The sequence below is a fragment of the Hylobates moloch genome, unplaced genomic scaffold (assembly GCF_009828535.3).
Source record: "Hylobates moloch isolate HMO894 unplaced genomic scaffold, HMol_V3 SCAFFOLD_6, whole genome shotgun sequence".
Classification (NCBI taxonomy): domain Eukaryota; kingdom Metazoa; phylum Chordata; class Mammalia; order Primates; family Hylobatidae; genus Hylobates; species Hylobates moloch.
Genome location: NW_026652281.1, coordinates 149552587 through 149567301, shown reverse-complemented (window position 1 = coordinate 149567301; position 14715 = coordinate 149552587). Strand labels below are relative to the sequence as shown.

At 44.9% G+C, this 14715-nt stretch overlaps 1 protein-coding gene across 2 annotated transcripts in view; it reads left to right on the top strand.

Annotated features, from left to right (window-relative positions):
- SH3PXD2B (SH3 and PX domains 2B) overlaps window positions 1–14715 on the top strand; it is a 124476-nt gene that overhangs the window by 57409 nt on the left and 52352 nt on the right. For both annotated transcript variants that reach the window (XM_032158633.2, XM_058440148.1), the window contains exon 4: window positions 1778–1854. In XM_032158633.2, coding sequence (XP_032014524.1) covers window positions 1778–1854 — 77 coding nt within the window. The remainder of the gene's footprint in view (window positions 1–1777; window positions 1855–14715) is intronic.

Here is a 14715-nt window from a genome sequence, read left to right as displayed (position 1 = left end):
CAAGCTCCGCCTCCCAGGTTCACCCCATTCTCCTGCCTCAGCCTCCGAGTAGCTGGGACTACAGGTGCCCGCCACCACGCCCGGCTAATTTTTTGTATTTTTAGTAGAGACGGGGTTTCACTGTGGTCTTGATCTCCTGACCTCGTGATCCACCTGCCTCGGCCTCCCAAAGTGCTGGGATTACAAGCGTGAGCCACCGCGCCCGGCCTTTTTTTTGTATTTTTAGTAGAGACAGGGTTTTGCCATATTGGCCAGGTGGGACTCAAACTCCTGACCTCAAGTGATCCACCCACTTCGGCCTCCCAAAGTGCTGGGATTTCAGGTGTGAGTCACCACGCCCAACCCTTACTAGACTTTTCTATGCCATCCTATCCCTGCCCGCCTGAGCTGATCTGTGGAGATAGCCATCTCACCAGAAACCATCTTAGATCAATAGTAATCTCTCTTCACCTTGCCAGGCTCTTGATCCAAATTCTTCTTTTTAACCAACCTCCTAGGGCCAGAAATAGAGAGAGCTCTTAGTAGGTCTCCATGCTCTGCTCTCTGGAGCAGGTTTGGTCTTCCCACACCTTCCCCTTGACCTACCCATAGATAACCCCTGGTCGCTCTGCACGAGCTTGGTAGAGGTGCTTATCTCCATCTCCCATGTCTTTGGCCCTCCTTTATGTCTTATTTCTGATTTCCCCCACCCCTGACTGTGTGGTAGATCCAGAATGGTGAGTCATGTGGTCTTAACCTTTAGTGCCTATGCTTCGCCACCATCTCCCCAAGAGAGGATATCCTGTCTAAACTCTCTGAGAACCCACCGATTTGCTTTAAACAGGCATCACCCATGACATCTCAATGTCTTGGATATTTCCAGAGATCTTCAGTGGCATCATGTATACACCTGTGTTTTCCTGTGACCCACATTCTCTACCCATGTGTCATATTGGTGGTTCATAGCCCCATGCCCCAGAGTTTCAGATGTCACGAAGCGGGTCATGGACTCTCAGTTAATATTTGGTGAAATAGGAGAACTCAAAACCCTTCTCTTATGAACACTAATTGGGGAAGGAACTGGAAGGATTTGTCATCTTTGCAGGTGGAAGCCACATTCATACATTTATCAAACATTAGTGTCACAAAATGGACTGAGATGCAGTCAGTTCCTATTTGTGCAGAGCACATGACTGGTAAGACAGAAGAAGTGCTGTAAAAATAAATAATGTGTGCAGTCAGAAAGAGCCAGGAACTCTTAACCACTATGAGGGATGGTGGTGGGGTTGCATGGGGAGATGTCCAGGCAGAGGGGAGGGCTCAGAATGGTAGAGCATGAGGGTTTAGGGAACATGAGGAAAAGGCAGAGGATGAATGAGGAAAAGGGAGGAAACTGAACTATTGCTGAGGGCATGTCTGCTTGTCCACTGTACTGTTCACCTAGCCAGAATCCTGGAGTTGGACAGGACCTCACAGGCTCGGGTCCAACCTTCTTTCTTCATCAGGTAGGGGCGGCTTCCTTCCACAGTCGTTTCCAGCCTCCTTTATCTCACCAAAACTTATTCTGTGGTTCCCATTCCCCCAAGCCCTTGTGTTAAAGCTGTGAACAGGGTTTAGGGGGACCTGGCATGGGCTTATCCAAGCCCCACGGAAGTCCAGCAGGGGTACCTTGATCGCAGCCAGGAATTTTGGCACCACTCAGACCTACCCTGGGAACAGCCATGTCCACACCCTCTCAGGTTGCTGAGAGCTTGTCCCTGTTCCCTGACAACACTGCCTTTGCTCTCATCTTCTGCAGGTAAGATTCTCTTCAGACGAAGCCACATCCGGGACGTGGCTGTCAAACGCCTGATACCAATTGATGAATACTGTAAGGTAAGGCTGAGAAATGCCTACGCAGTCTTCCCTGTAGGTGTATTCTGTTTTCTTTTCTTTTTCTGGCTACAAGATGCTCAATGATAAAAACATATGCAATTCAAAGGAATGTAAAGAAATTAGGGGGAAAATCATTCATTATCATTCAACTTAGAGGCATCAGTTATTAAGGGTTTTACATATTTCCTTTCCACCTTTTCTTTATGTGCATTTCTTAATGATGTTGAGACCATTCTGTATGTGTTACTTTGTTGCTGTTTCTCTTTTGCCGTAATTATTATGTGAGAATTTCTCTACTATTAAAACATCCTCTTGACTGGGTACAGGGGCTCACGCCTATAATCCCAGCACTTTGGGAGGCCGAGGCAGGTGGATCACTTGAAGTCAGGAGTTCGAGACCAGCCTGGCCAAACATGTTGAAACCCCATCTGTACTAAAAATAGAAAAATTAGCCAGGTGTGGTGGGACACACCTGTAGTCCCAGCTACTCGGGAGGCTGAGGCAGGAGAATCGCTTGAACCTGGGAGGTGGAGGTTGCAGTGAGCTGAGATGGCACCACTACACTCCCACCTGGGCAACAGAGTGAGACTCTGTCTCAAAAAAACAAAAAATCCTCTTAAGCCTACTTTTAATGACCACATAGTATTCCATTATACATTCTTTCTTCCAAAATTATTTAGCCAACCCCTGTTGTTTGATGGTGCAGCAGCTTCCTGTCCCTTGAACATCCTAAACAACAGGAGACCTGCCTTTTGGTTATATTTCATTTGACTTGAGGCTATATTCAGGAAAGGAGCATGTTTTTATTTTGTTTAGCAGCTTTTCTTTAGTATTTGTTTCTCCAAGTTAAAATCACTAGCGATTCTGATGGGAGAGGGGTAGGAATAGCAAGAAATGTTTTTTTAAATGGAGCAGTGAACAATCTCCCCCTCAGATCAGGAACAAAGCAAGTATGTTTACCCTTACATGTCTGTTCTACATTTTACTAGGGGACTAGCCAGTGTAAGCACCCCAAAAAAAAGAAAAGGCATCCAGATTGGGAAGGAAAGAGTATAACTCTTTTTTTTTTTTTTTTTTTTCTTTTTTTTTGAGACGGAGTCTCACTCTGTCACCCAGGCTGGAGTGCAATGGCGCGACCTCGGCTCACTGCAACTCCACCTCCTGGGTTCACGCCATTCTCCTGCCTCAGCCTCCTGAGTAACTGGGACTACAGGCGCCCGCCACCGCACCCGGCTAATTTTTTGTATTTTTTTAGTAGAGACGGGGTTTCACCATGTTAGCTAGGATGGTCTCGATCTCCTGACTTCATGATCCGCCCGCCTCACCCTCCCAAAGTGCTGGGATTACAGGTGTGAGCCACCGCGCCTGGCAAGACTATAACTCTTGACTCACAGATGACACGATTCTCTATATAGAAAATTATAAGAGAGCCATCAAAAAAATGCTAGGACAAATAAATGAGTTTAGTAAGATCAGGATAAAAGCTCAACATACAGAAAGCAATTGTATTTCTATAGCTTAGGAACAAACAATCCAGAAATGAAATTAAGAAAACAGTCCCACTCCCAATAGCATCAAAATGAGTAAAATACTTAGAAATAAATTTAACAAAAGAAGTGCAGGATTTATACAAAACATTTCAATGAAAATTAAAGAAAATCTAAATTCATGGAGAGACATTCCATACTTGTGGATTGGAAGACTCAATATTGTTAAAATGGAACTCCTCCCAGAATGAATCTACATATTCAATACAATCCCTGTCAAAATCTTTTCTATAGACTTTTTTATAGAAATTGACAAGCCAATCCTCAAGTGTATGTGGAAATATAAAGGATCCAGAATAGTCAAAACACTTTTGAAAAAGAACAATGTTAGAGGAGCCATATTACCCATTTTTCAATACTCCCTACAAGGCACAGTAATCAGGATAGTATGATACTGACAAAAATAGGCATGTAGATCAGCGGAACAACATTGAGAGTCCAGAAATAAAATCTTACAAAATGTTTGATCAGTTGATAGTCCACAAAGGTGCCAAGACAATTCACTGGGAAAAGGATAGTGTTTGTTTGTTTGTTTGTTTGAGATGGAGTCTCGCTCTGTTGCCCAGGCTGGAGTGCAGTGGCACCATCTTGGCTCACCACAACCTCCGCCTCCTGGGTTCAAGGGATTCTCCTGCCTCAGCATCCTGAGTAGCTGGGATTACAGGCACCCACCACCAGGCCTGGCTAATTTTTTTTTTTTTTGTATTTTTAGTAGAGACGGGGTTTCACCATACGTTGGCCAGGCTGGTCTCGGACTCCTGACCTCAAGTAATCCACCCACTTTGGCCTCCCAAAGAGCTGGGATTACAGGCATGAGCCACCATGCCGGGCTGGAAAGGATGGTCTTTTTAACAAACAGTTGAGATAGTCACCTGTTGCATTTGTTTCCTAGGGCTGCACAGCAAAATACCACAAACGGGGTGGGTTACAATATCATTTAGTTTCTCACAGTTCTGGAGGCTGGAAGTCTAGGCAGCAGGGCCTTCTAACCTCTCTCATTGGTTTATAGATGAGATGCCTCTTCTCCCTATGTCTTTACAAGGTCTTTTCTGTACCTTTCTATGTCGTAATCTCCTCTTCCTATAAAGACACAGTTATATTGGATTAAGGCACATCCCTGGTGACTTCATTTTACTTTTTTTTTTTTTTTTTTTTGAGACAGAGTCTCACTCTGTCGCCCAGGCTGGAGTGCAGTGGTGCAATCTCAGCTCACTGCAAGCTCCGCCTCCCAGGTTCACGCCATTCTCCTGCCTCAGCCTCTCCGAGTAGCTGGGACTACAGGCACCCGCCACCACGCCCAGCTAATTTTTTTGTATTTTTAGTAGAGACGGGGTTTCACTGTGGTCTCGATCTCCTGACCTCGTGATCCACCTGCCTCGGCCTCCCAAAGTGCTGGGATTACAAGCGTGAGCCACCGCGCCCGGCGACTTCATTTTACTTTAAGTTACCCCTTTAAAGATCCTATCTCCAAATATATTCACATTCTAGGGGCTTGGGGGTTAGGACTTTAATATATGAATAGGGGGTGGAGAGCAAAACACTATAGCCCACAACAGCTATACATATGCAAAAAAAAAAAAAAAAAGAAGTTACACCCTTATCTCAAAATGAAGTTAGATCCTTATCTCATACCATGCATGAAAATCAACTCAAAGTGGATCATAACCCTAAATATAAGAGCTAAAACTGTAAAACTTCTAGAAGAAAACATAGGAGAAAGTCATCACGACCTTGAGTTGGGCAGAGTTTTTAGCCATGACCCCAAAAGTGTGAGCCTTTAAAGAAAAACTGATAAAAATTGTATTTAATTCAATTGACTTATAGACTTCTGTATCTCAAAAAGTACCATTAACAAAATGGCCAGGCCAGTGGCTCACGCCTATAATTCCAGCACTTTGGAGCGCCAAGGCAGACAGATCACAAGGCAGACAGAGGTCCAGGGTTCGAGACCAGCCTGGCCAACTTGGTGAAACCTCATCTCTACTAAAAATACAAAAACTAGCCGGGCGTAGTGGCGCACGCTTGTAATCCCAGCTACTTGGGAGGCTGAAGTGGGAGGATGGCTTGAATCCAGGAGGTGGAGGTTGCAGTGAGCCAAGATCGTGCCACAGCACTCCAGCCTGGGCAACAGAGTGAGACTCCATCTCCAAAAAAGAGAAAGAAATGGCAAGCCATGGACTGGGAGAAAATATTTGTTAATCTTATATCTGATAAAGGATTTGTATTGAACATACACAAAGAACTCAATAATAGTAAGACAACCCGATTTTAAAGACTTCAATACGAATTTTACCCAAGAAGGCATAGGAATGACTAGTAAACACATGAATAGATGCTCAATATCATTAGTCATTATGGGAATGCAAAATAAAACCATAACGAGATATTTACACAGCCACTAGAGTTGCTTATAATCAACAAGACAGGACAATACCAAGTGTTGGTGAGAACATAGAGTAACTGGAGCCCTTAAGATAGGAAGCTACAAGCCGGGCGTAGTGGCTCACGGCTGTAATCCCAGTACTTTGGGAGGCTGAGGCGGGCGGATCACCTGAGGTCGGGAGTTCGAGACCAGCCTGACCAACATGGAGAAACCCTATCTCTACTGAAAATACAAAATTAGCCAGGTGAGGTGGCGCATGTCTGTAACCCCAGCTACTCAGGAGGCTGAGGCCGGAGAATCGCTTGGACCCAGGAAGTGGAGATTGTGGTGAGCTGAGATCGTGTCATTGCACTCCATCCTGGGCTACAAGGGCAAAACTCTGTCACAAAAAAAAAAGATGGGAAGCTACTTTGGAAGACAGTTTGGCAGTTTCCTCAAAAGTTAAACTTATCATATGACCACTCTTAGGTATATACTCAAGAGAATTGAAAACTTATGTCCACAGAAAGACTTGGCTGCAAATGTTCATAGCAACATTAATTCATAATAGCCAACAACTGGAAGTGATCCACAAGTCCATCAACTGGTGCATGGATACACAAAGTGCGTAATATCCATATAATAGACATATCTTTTTATTTGGCAATAAAAGGCACTGGGAGCATGCCACAGTGGCTTGAGCCTGTACTCCCAGGACACAGAAGGCTGAGGCAGGAGGATTGCTTGAGTCCAGGAGCTGGAGGCTGCCATGAGCCATGATAGCGCTACTGCACTCCAGCCTTGGTGACAGAGCAAGACTCCAGCTCTAAATAAATAAATTAAGCAATGAAACACTGGTAAATGCTACAAGCTGGATGAATCTCCAAAGCATAATGCTAAGTGAAAGAAGCCAGATGTGTACAACTACATATTGTATGATTCTGTTTATATGAAATGTGCAGAAATGGCAAATTTATGGAGGCAAAAAGCAGATCAGTGGTTTCCCAGACCTGGGGGTGGTAGAAGAAGCAGAGATGAACTGTAAATTAGGTTGGGGGACATTTTTGAAGTGATGGAAAAGTTTTGAAACTAGATTGTGGTGATCGTTGCACAACTCTGTAATTTACCAAATATCATTGATATTGTGTACTTATAATGGGTAAATTTTATGGTATGTAATTTATGCCACAGTAAATCTGTTAAAAAGTATTAACCCAGGCGCAGTGGCTGATGCCTGTAATCCTAGCACTTTGGGAGGCTAAGGTGGAAAGACTGCTTCAGGCCAGGGGTTTGAGACCAGCCTGGGCAACATAGTGAGACCCCCATCTCTACAAAAAAAGTGTTAAACAGAAGGGGACAGTGCGCGGACATATGATCCCTCTCTTGGCAGGAGACATCAAAGAAGGTCAGAAAACCTCTACTGATTGAGTGTCTGCTCTTTGCCAGATGGGACCTTGCCTTATCTCTCCAACAACTTTGAGGAGTAGGCTTTATTTTTATTATTTTGAGACAAGGTCTTGCTCTGTCTCTCAGGCTGGAGTACAGTAGGGTGACCTTGGTTCACTGCAACCTCAGTCTCCTAGGCTCAAGTGATCCTCCCACCTCAGCCTCCTGAGTAGCTGGAACTACCAGCACATACCTTTTTTTTTTTTTTTTGGTAGAGATGGGGGTTTCACCATGTTGCCCAGGCTAGTCTCGAACTCCTAGGCAGGAGTAAGTTTTATTATTCCCATTGTGTAGATGAGGAAGTGGAGGCCCAACAAAGTTACTTACAATAAGATTTTTAGGTTTGAGGGTTAGAGAGTTGGACTCAAGCCTTTTACGCCTCCACACTCACATACCACTTATGGCCTCTAAGAAAGTGGTATGGCTGGGCATGGTGGCTCATGCCTGTAATTCCAGCATTTTGGGAGGCCAAAGCAGGCAGATCACGAGGTCAGGAGTTTGAGACCAGCCTGACCAACGTGGTGAAATGCCGTCTCTACTAAAAATACAAAAATTATCCAGGTGTGGTGGTCGGCACCTGTAATCCCAGCTAGTCAGGAGGCTGAGGCAGAATTGCTTGAACCCAGGAGGCAGAGGTTGCAATGAGCCAAGATCATGCCATTACGCTCCAGCCTGGGTGACAGAGCGAGACTCCATCTCAAAAAAAAAAAAAAAAAAGAAAGAAAGTAAAAATGCCAAAGGCCGAGGTATTCAAATGTGTGTTTCTTAGAGCCAGATAAACCCAGACTCTTCTGTCTCCTAAGTACCTCATGACAAAGGAAGGGCCGGGGCTAAGGAGCAGCCATCAGCGCTGCTGTTGCCTCCCAGCCCTCAGAAGAAGGTTCAGCTCTTCCTTGTCCCTTTCCAAACCTCTAGAGCCTGAAATTCCAATTCTGGAGATGATCTTCTTTTGTCCAGGCCCTGCTGGCAAGGACTATAGGGTCACCTTGCCTAGCCGGGAAGTTCCAGTTCATACCTTCCCCAGAATCTGCTGTCCCTCAGCCCAAATCAGCCTATTCTGCTTCTTCCCCAGCCCACCTGACTTCTCTCCAGAGTCAGACTTCCCTTGCACCCAAGGGCTTCACCAACTCCTGGACTTTTGGTTTTGAAAAGGAAATTTAAAATCCGAGAGTAATACAGGATAGCAGCAGCCTGATGCTTGGAATGGTACAGAGATAATGAATTCACCTGGACTAACCATAGGGAGGAAACTGCTTATGTTAAATGAGCCACATGGAAGTTACCACCCCCTGCTATTAATGAAACATAATAAATAGAGCGGATATTTGGAGTTTTTTGGCCAGATTCCCTGGGCTCAGCTTCAAGGGAACTGCCATCCTGGAGAGAGATGAAATAATCCCTTTCTTTTATAGACTACATAGGCTGTTACGTGACATTTGGGTATCTGTTACTGACATTATTGTGAACCACCTTAAGCCAATTTGATCTATCATAATTAGCTTTATTTTAGTAGAAAATGAAGGTCTCTAATAGATAGAGATAGATGAGAGCCATAGATGATATCCCAAAGCTAGCTACCAGGTGTATATTACAATGGAAGAAACTTTCTGCTCTACCAGACCTATTGTAAAGTTACAGTAATTAACATAGTGCAGTATTAGCACAAGGATAGACAAACCCTTGAAACAAATAGAAAACCCAGAAACAGATCCATGTGTATTTGGATGGACACTCTGATACTGACAAAGGCAGCCTTGCAGATCATTCCTCAATAAATGGGTATCCACATGGGAAAAAAAAACAAAAAAGATAACTAACCCCTGCCTCACACCACACATGAAATCATTTCCAAGAAAATTAAAGACATAAATGTAAGAGGCAATATTACAAAAGGTTTTAGGAGATAACATTAGGAAAATATGTTTATAATCTCTAGGTATAGGATTTCTAAAGATACAAAAAGGATACCAGGCACAAAAAGATTGGTTTATTTGAATACATTAAATTTAAGAACTTCTGTTCATCAAAAGACACAATGAAAATATGACTTAGCTGAATCCTGTCACACATACAAGGATTTATTATCAAGCCACCTCATAAATTGCCACTCAAGTTTTTCTGGAAGCTCCTTGAAATCCCAGCTGTCTGTCTGACGTCTCTTTGCATGAATGATTCCTCAAGGCAGATGCAACCACATTCTAGAAGCAGGATCAGATCATCCTAACCGTGGTCTGACAGTAAAATCCTCAAGAAGAGGCTGAATCCTAAATCCTAGACCCTGGGCCACTTTCTGAAGGATGTACGGTACTGGGCTCACCAGGTTCTGTTCTCGCAAGGGCCAGAGTGTCTGAGAATATTTCTAGGATCATTTCACCAGTAGAAAAAAAAATTCTTTCTAACAACAGTTAGGCTAATGAATAAAGGCTGTGGTATTGATCCACAATGAAGACAGCTAAAGTCCTGAAGCAGCCTTTTCTGAAGTGTGGACTTCTGATTAGAGTCTTTCACTTGCACCAGTGTTCATTCTAAATGAGGGAACTTCAGGTAGTAACTAACCATCATATGGTGTAGCTTAAATCGAACACACATGCAAACGTACACACTTGTGAGTGTGTGTGCCCATGCTGTAGTATTTTAAACTATGGGCAACATAACAGTAGTATTTACCAGGCTCCAGTCACTTGAGACTTCCCTTCTGGAATTCTGTCATATACCACCCACCTATATTATTACTCATATTTTTCTTCAACTCACTTTTTGAGCTTCTTCAGATTATGAGACTGACTTGCTGCCTACTGTGCTAAGAGGGCTTCCTGACTTTTTGAACTTCTGAAAACAATATATCTTAGAGAAAACTTTATATCACAACCATAACATAAAACTGGTATCGGCTGGGCACTGTGGCTCACACCTGTAATCCCAACACTTTGGAAGGCTGAGGCAGGAGGATCGCTTGAGCCCAGGAGTTTGAGACTGGCCTGGGCAACATGGCGAAACCCCGTTTCTACTAAAAATACAAAAATTAGCCAGGCATGGTGGTGCACGCCTGTAACCCCAGCTACTCAGGAGGCTGAGATGGGAGGATCTCGAGCCCAGGAGGTGGAGGCTGCAGTGAGCTGAGATCCCACCCTGCACCGCAGCCTGGGCCACAGAGCCAGACTCTGTCTCAAAAACAAGCAAACAAACAAGACAAAACAAATGGGTATCATGTACCTGCCATAAAAGTAAAAAATAAAAACAATAAAACAACAACAACAACAACAGAAAACATTTTTAAATCTAGCTAGCTGCTGTTACCTGCCTACCGGAGGCTCTGCAGAGCCTGTCCTGCTCTCAGGAGGCAAGTTAGACAAGTGTTACTTCTCTGGGGCATTCTTTTTTAAATTAAAGAGGGTTGAAAGAGAATTGAGAAAACATGAACCTTCTCCCTAGCCAAGGCATTGTCATTTAACATAATCATCTGGCTGCCTCTGAAATCGCCTTTGGAAACACTATATTCTTGTATCTGGGCAGTATAGAGAGCCAACAGGTTTATCCAGTGTCCATCAAGCAACTAATATATGATGGAAACCCTACAACCACATCCTCACTTATTCTATAGCACAGCCCTCCAAGATGGGTGTTCTTCTTTAGCTGCGCTTTGCAGATGAGTAGACTGAGGCTCAGAGAGGCAGGTGAGACTTGGCCAGAACCTCACAGCCAGGAAGTGACGAGGCCAGAATCGAGCTGGTTCTGTCTGACCTTTATTGTTACCCTCTGCAAGCAGGACTTGCTCTCCTCTCTCATGCCGGCATCAGCCACATCTGTCCAAAGCGCCAGGATCCCTTCCAGAACAGGACTGAGTTTGCTGGAGCTGTGGTTCTTTGTCACTACCGACGGAACTTAGGACTATCCTGGAGTCTTTCAGATGCAGAATGGTTTCTCAGCCCTGGGTCATTTTTTACTGGTAGCCAAGTCCATCCCAAATGAAATGGGCCAACATCAAAGCATTCAGCCATGCCTTTTATTAGTAACTTGACTTCTTTTATGGTTTAGGGGTTTGGTTTGGCTTTTACTTCCTAGGCATAGCTCAAAACCAGAAGGGAACTTGGCATCATCAGGAGGTTTCCATGGGCCTCATTGTCCCTTCCCCTTCTAGTCCATTTGGGGCCTCTGCCCATCCTGGGAGGTCCCCTCCAGGCAGAGACAGTGACCACCTCCAGGGGCCATGCCCCACAGCCACCCAGCTCTCCTCTAACAGAGACACATGGCCAGCTCCGGGCTGTTCCCTCGTGTTATTTAGGGTCGCCCCAGCACAGTCTAGGCACGTAGGGAAGGTGGAGGAGGAACAGCTGCCGCCCTGCCGCCTTTTGTGGATTTAAGGTAGAGGTTTGCTGTCAACCTTTCCTGGACCCTCTAGACCAAGCCACCTCAACAGAGCGTCCATTTCCCCATCTCTTAAATGGGCCAGCCTTCCCAGGGCTACATAAAGTGACACAGATGAACACATTTCAGGAGCCACCCAGTGCTGAGCCAAGGTCGAGGAGTGCTGTTATTGCAGTCTTGGGGGGAAGCCACAAGATATTTGCACACAAAGCAGCCAGGACACACCACAGTCCAGCATGTAATCAGCTCGTTCATTATGTGGCTCCAACTGCAAGGGCTGCAGGATTTCAGAGGAAAAAGAGGCCCATGGGCGGGGGGAGCAGACAGCAGCTCATCCAGGCCAGAAGAATGACCACTCACTGCTTGGAACCAGAAAAAGAAGGGGGACTAGAAACAGGAGGTGAGGGAGGGAAGGGCCTGCTCCTGTCTCTAGGACTCCCTGATTCAGCTCTAGAAACAGTCCTTAAGGATTTGCTGCAGAGCAGGAGCTACTTAAAGTCTAATTTTAAAAATCGGTGAGCCCTTTAGTCACCCCTCAGAAGGGTGGAAGGATGGACAGTGACCAGGAAAGGTGCCCTTCCAGGCCATCCACGTCCCTCATGGTGTGTTTATCCATTCTGAGTCTGGAGCAGATTGCAGCTCGGGGGCTTAAAGTTAGAGCCTGACTCAAAGTAATGTGGGGTTGGCAACCCAAGTGTCCATTGACAGGTGAATGATAAGCAAAATGTGGTGTATCCATACAATGGAATATTACTCAGCCTTTAAAAGGAAGGAAGTGTTGACGCCTGCTACAAGCATGAACCTTGAATGGATGAGCTTGCTAAACGACATCAGCCAGGCTCAAAAAGACAAACACTGTATGATTCCACTGATGCGAGCTACCTGGATTCATCAATCCCTAGAGACAGAAGTCGAATGGTGGTTGCTGGGGGAGGGTGGAAGGGTAGTTGTTATTTAATGGGTACAGAGTTTTAGTTTTGCAAGATGAAAAGAGTTCTGTAGATGGATGGCGGTGCTGGTAGCACAGCAGTGTGAATGCATTAAATACTTAATGCACTGTAACAGTACACTTGAAAATGGGTAAGATGGTAAGCTTTTTACTGTGTGTATTTTACCACAATTTAATTTTTTAATGGAAGAAATAATTGTGTAGGGTCAACATATCCCCAAAGCCCTGTAAAAGGTACCACACTGGAGGCCTCCATTCATCTCTCCATTGGTCCACAAGAGCCCAGTACTGCTGCAGCGTTGGCACATCACTTTGGGAGTTGGGCAGTGAGCTATTAAAGGCTGGTTATATGGAAAATGCAAGACACAGGCTGGGCGCAGTGGCTCACGCCTGTAATCCCAGCACTTTGGGAGCCAAGGTGGGTGGATCACGAGGTCAGGAGATCGAGACTATCCTGGCCAACATGGTGAAACCCCATCTCTACTAAAATACAAAAAATTAGCCGGGTGTGGTGGCGTGCGCCTGTAATCCCAGCTACTAGGGAGGCTGAGGCCCAGGAATCACTTGAACCCGGGAGGCAGAGGTTGCAGTGTGCTAAGATAGCACCACTGCACTCCAGCCTGGTGACAGAGCAAGACTCCGTCTCAAAAAAAAAAAAAAAAAAGAAAGAAAGAAAGAAAGAAAGAAAGGAAATGCAAGACACATCTCTTCTAGCCCAGACTCAGGCTCAGCATGGTGAGAAGGCTCATGAGAGGCCCTCTAGGAGAGAACAGAGTCCAGCCTCATGCAGAGCATGCCCTGCTTGGGCAGCTTGGCTGGCAGAATCACCTGTGCAATTCGTGTGTATGCACACGTGTTCTCTGCACAGGTGTGTGCAACAAAATGTATGCATGAACCACCTGAACCACCCTCAGATCTGCATCCTCATTACCCTGGTCCAGGGCCCGGGCCAAAGGAGGCTTAAGTGAATATTTGTTAAACTGAGCTGTTTATTCATGATGGCCGTCTGAGTTTCAAATCCTTTAATGAGCAGAGTGTACCCTGCACTTCTCTTGTATTTGGCACCGAAACTAGTGCAGTGCTGAGCACAAAGAAAATGCTCATTGAATCATTGAATGAATACCTGTTAGTAGATAAACCAGCTTTGTGGAGGGCTATACAGCCAGTGAGTCACTGGGGTGGATTAATGTGGAATTTGGCCAGTGGAAGATCTATTTCAACCCCTCGTTAACTTGGAGACTTTAAACCTCTATCTAAATCATAAAACAGTCCCTTCACTTTAATGCTTCAGATTCGTGAGTTAAGACATAATATGTGAGCATGTTGGAAATAACCTAAAGATTCACCAGTAGACAACGAGTTGAATAAAGTATGACAACAGCTGTATAAAATCCAATATCCAGTATAGATGATGTTATAGAAGAATAATGAAATGAGCCAGGTGCAGTAGCTCACACCTGTAATCCGAGCACTTTGGGAGGCTGAAGTGCGTGGATCACTTGGGGCCAGGAGTTCGAGACCAGCCTGGCCAACATGCCAAAACCCCATCTCTACTAAAAATACAAAAAAAAAAAAATTAGCCAAGCATGGTAGCACATGCCTATAATCCCAGCCACTCAGGAGACTAGGGCACAAAAATCACGTGAACCCAGGAGGCAGAGGTTGTGGTGAACCAAGATTGCATCACTGCGCTCCAGCCTGGGTGTCAGAGCAAGATCCTATTTCAACATAAATAAATAAGAATAATGAAATGGCATGAAGTTGACAATTTATAGCTAAGTGAAAGCATAGGTTTACTAAATGGCATGTACAGTATGGTCTGATTTTGCCTAAATATGGACATATTACTTGAACAAATATGCCTATAATATATGCATGTATATCATACTGTGTGTGTGTGTGTGTCTGTTGTTCCCCAAACCAGCAGCATCACCAGGAAACTTTTTTAGAAATGCACATCCTCACCCGCCTCCACAGAACTACTGAATCAGAAACTCGGGTGGGGTTCCACGATCTGTGTTTAATAAGCCCTCCAAGTGATTCTGGTGCGTTCCCGAGTTTGAGAGCCACTGGTGGTGTATGGCATTCCTAACACCCGTCTCCTTCCTTTGCTTTTTGGTTTTGCTTTTGTGTTTGTGTGTGTGTGTTTGAGACAGTCTCGCTCTGTCACCCAGGCTGGAGTGCAGCGCAAT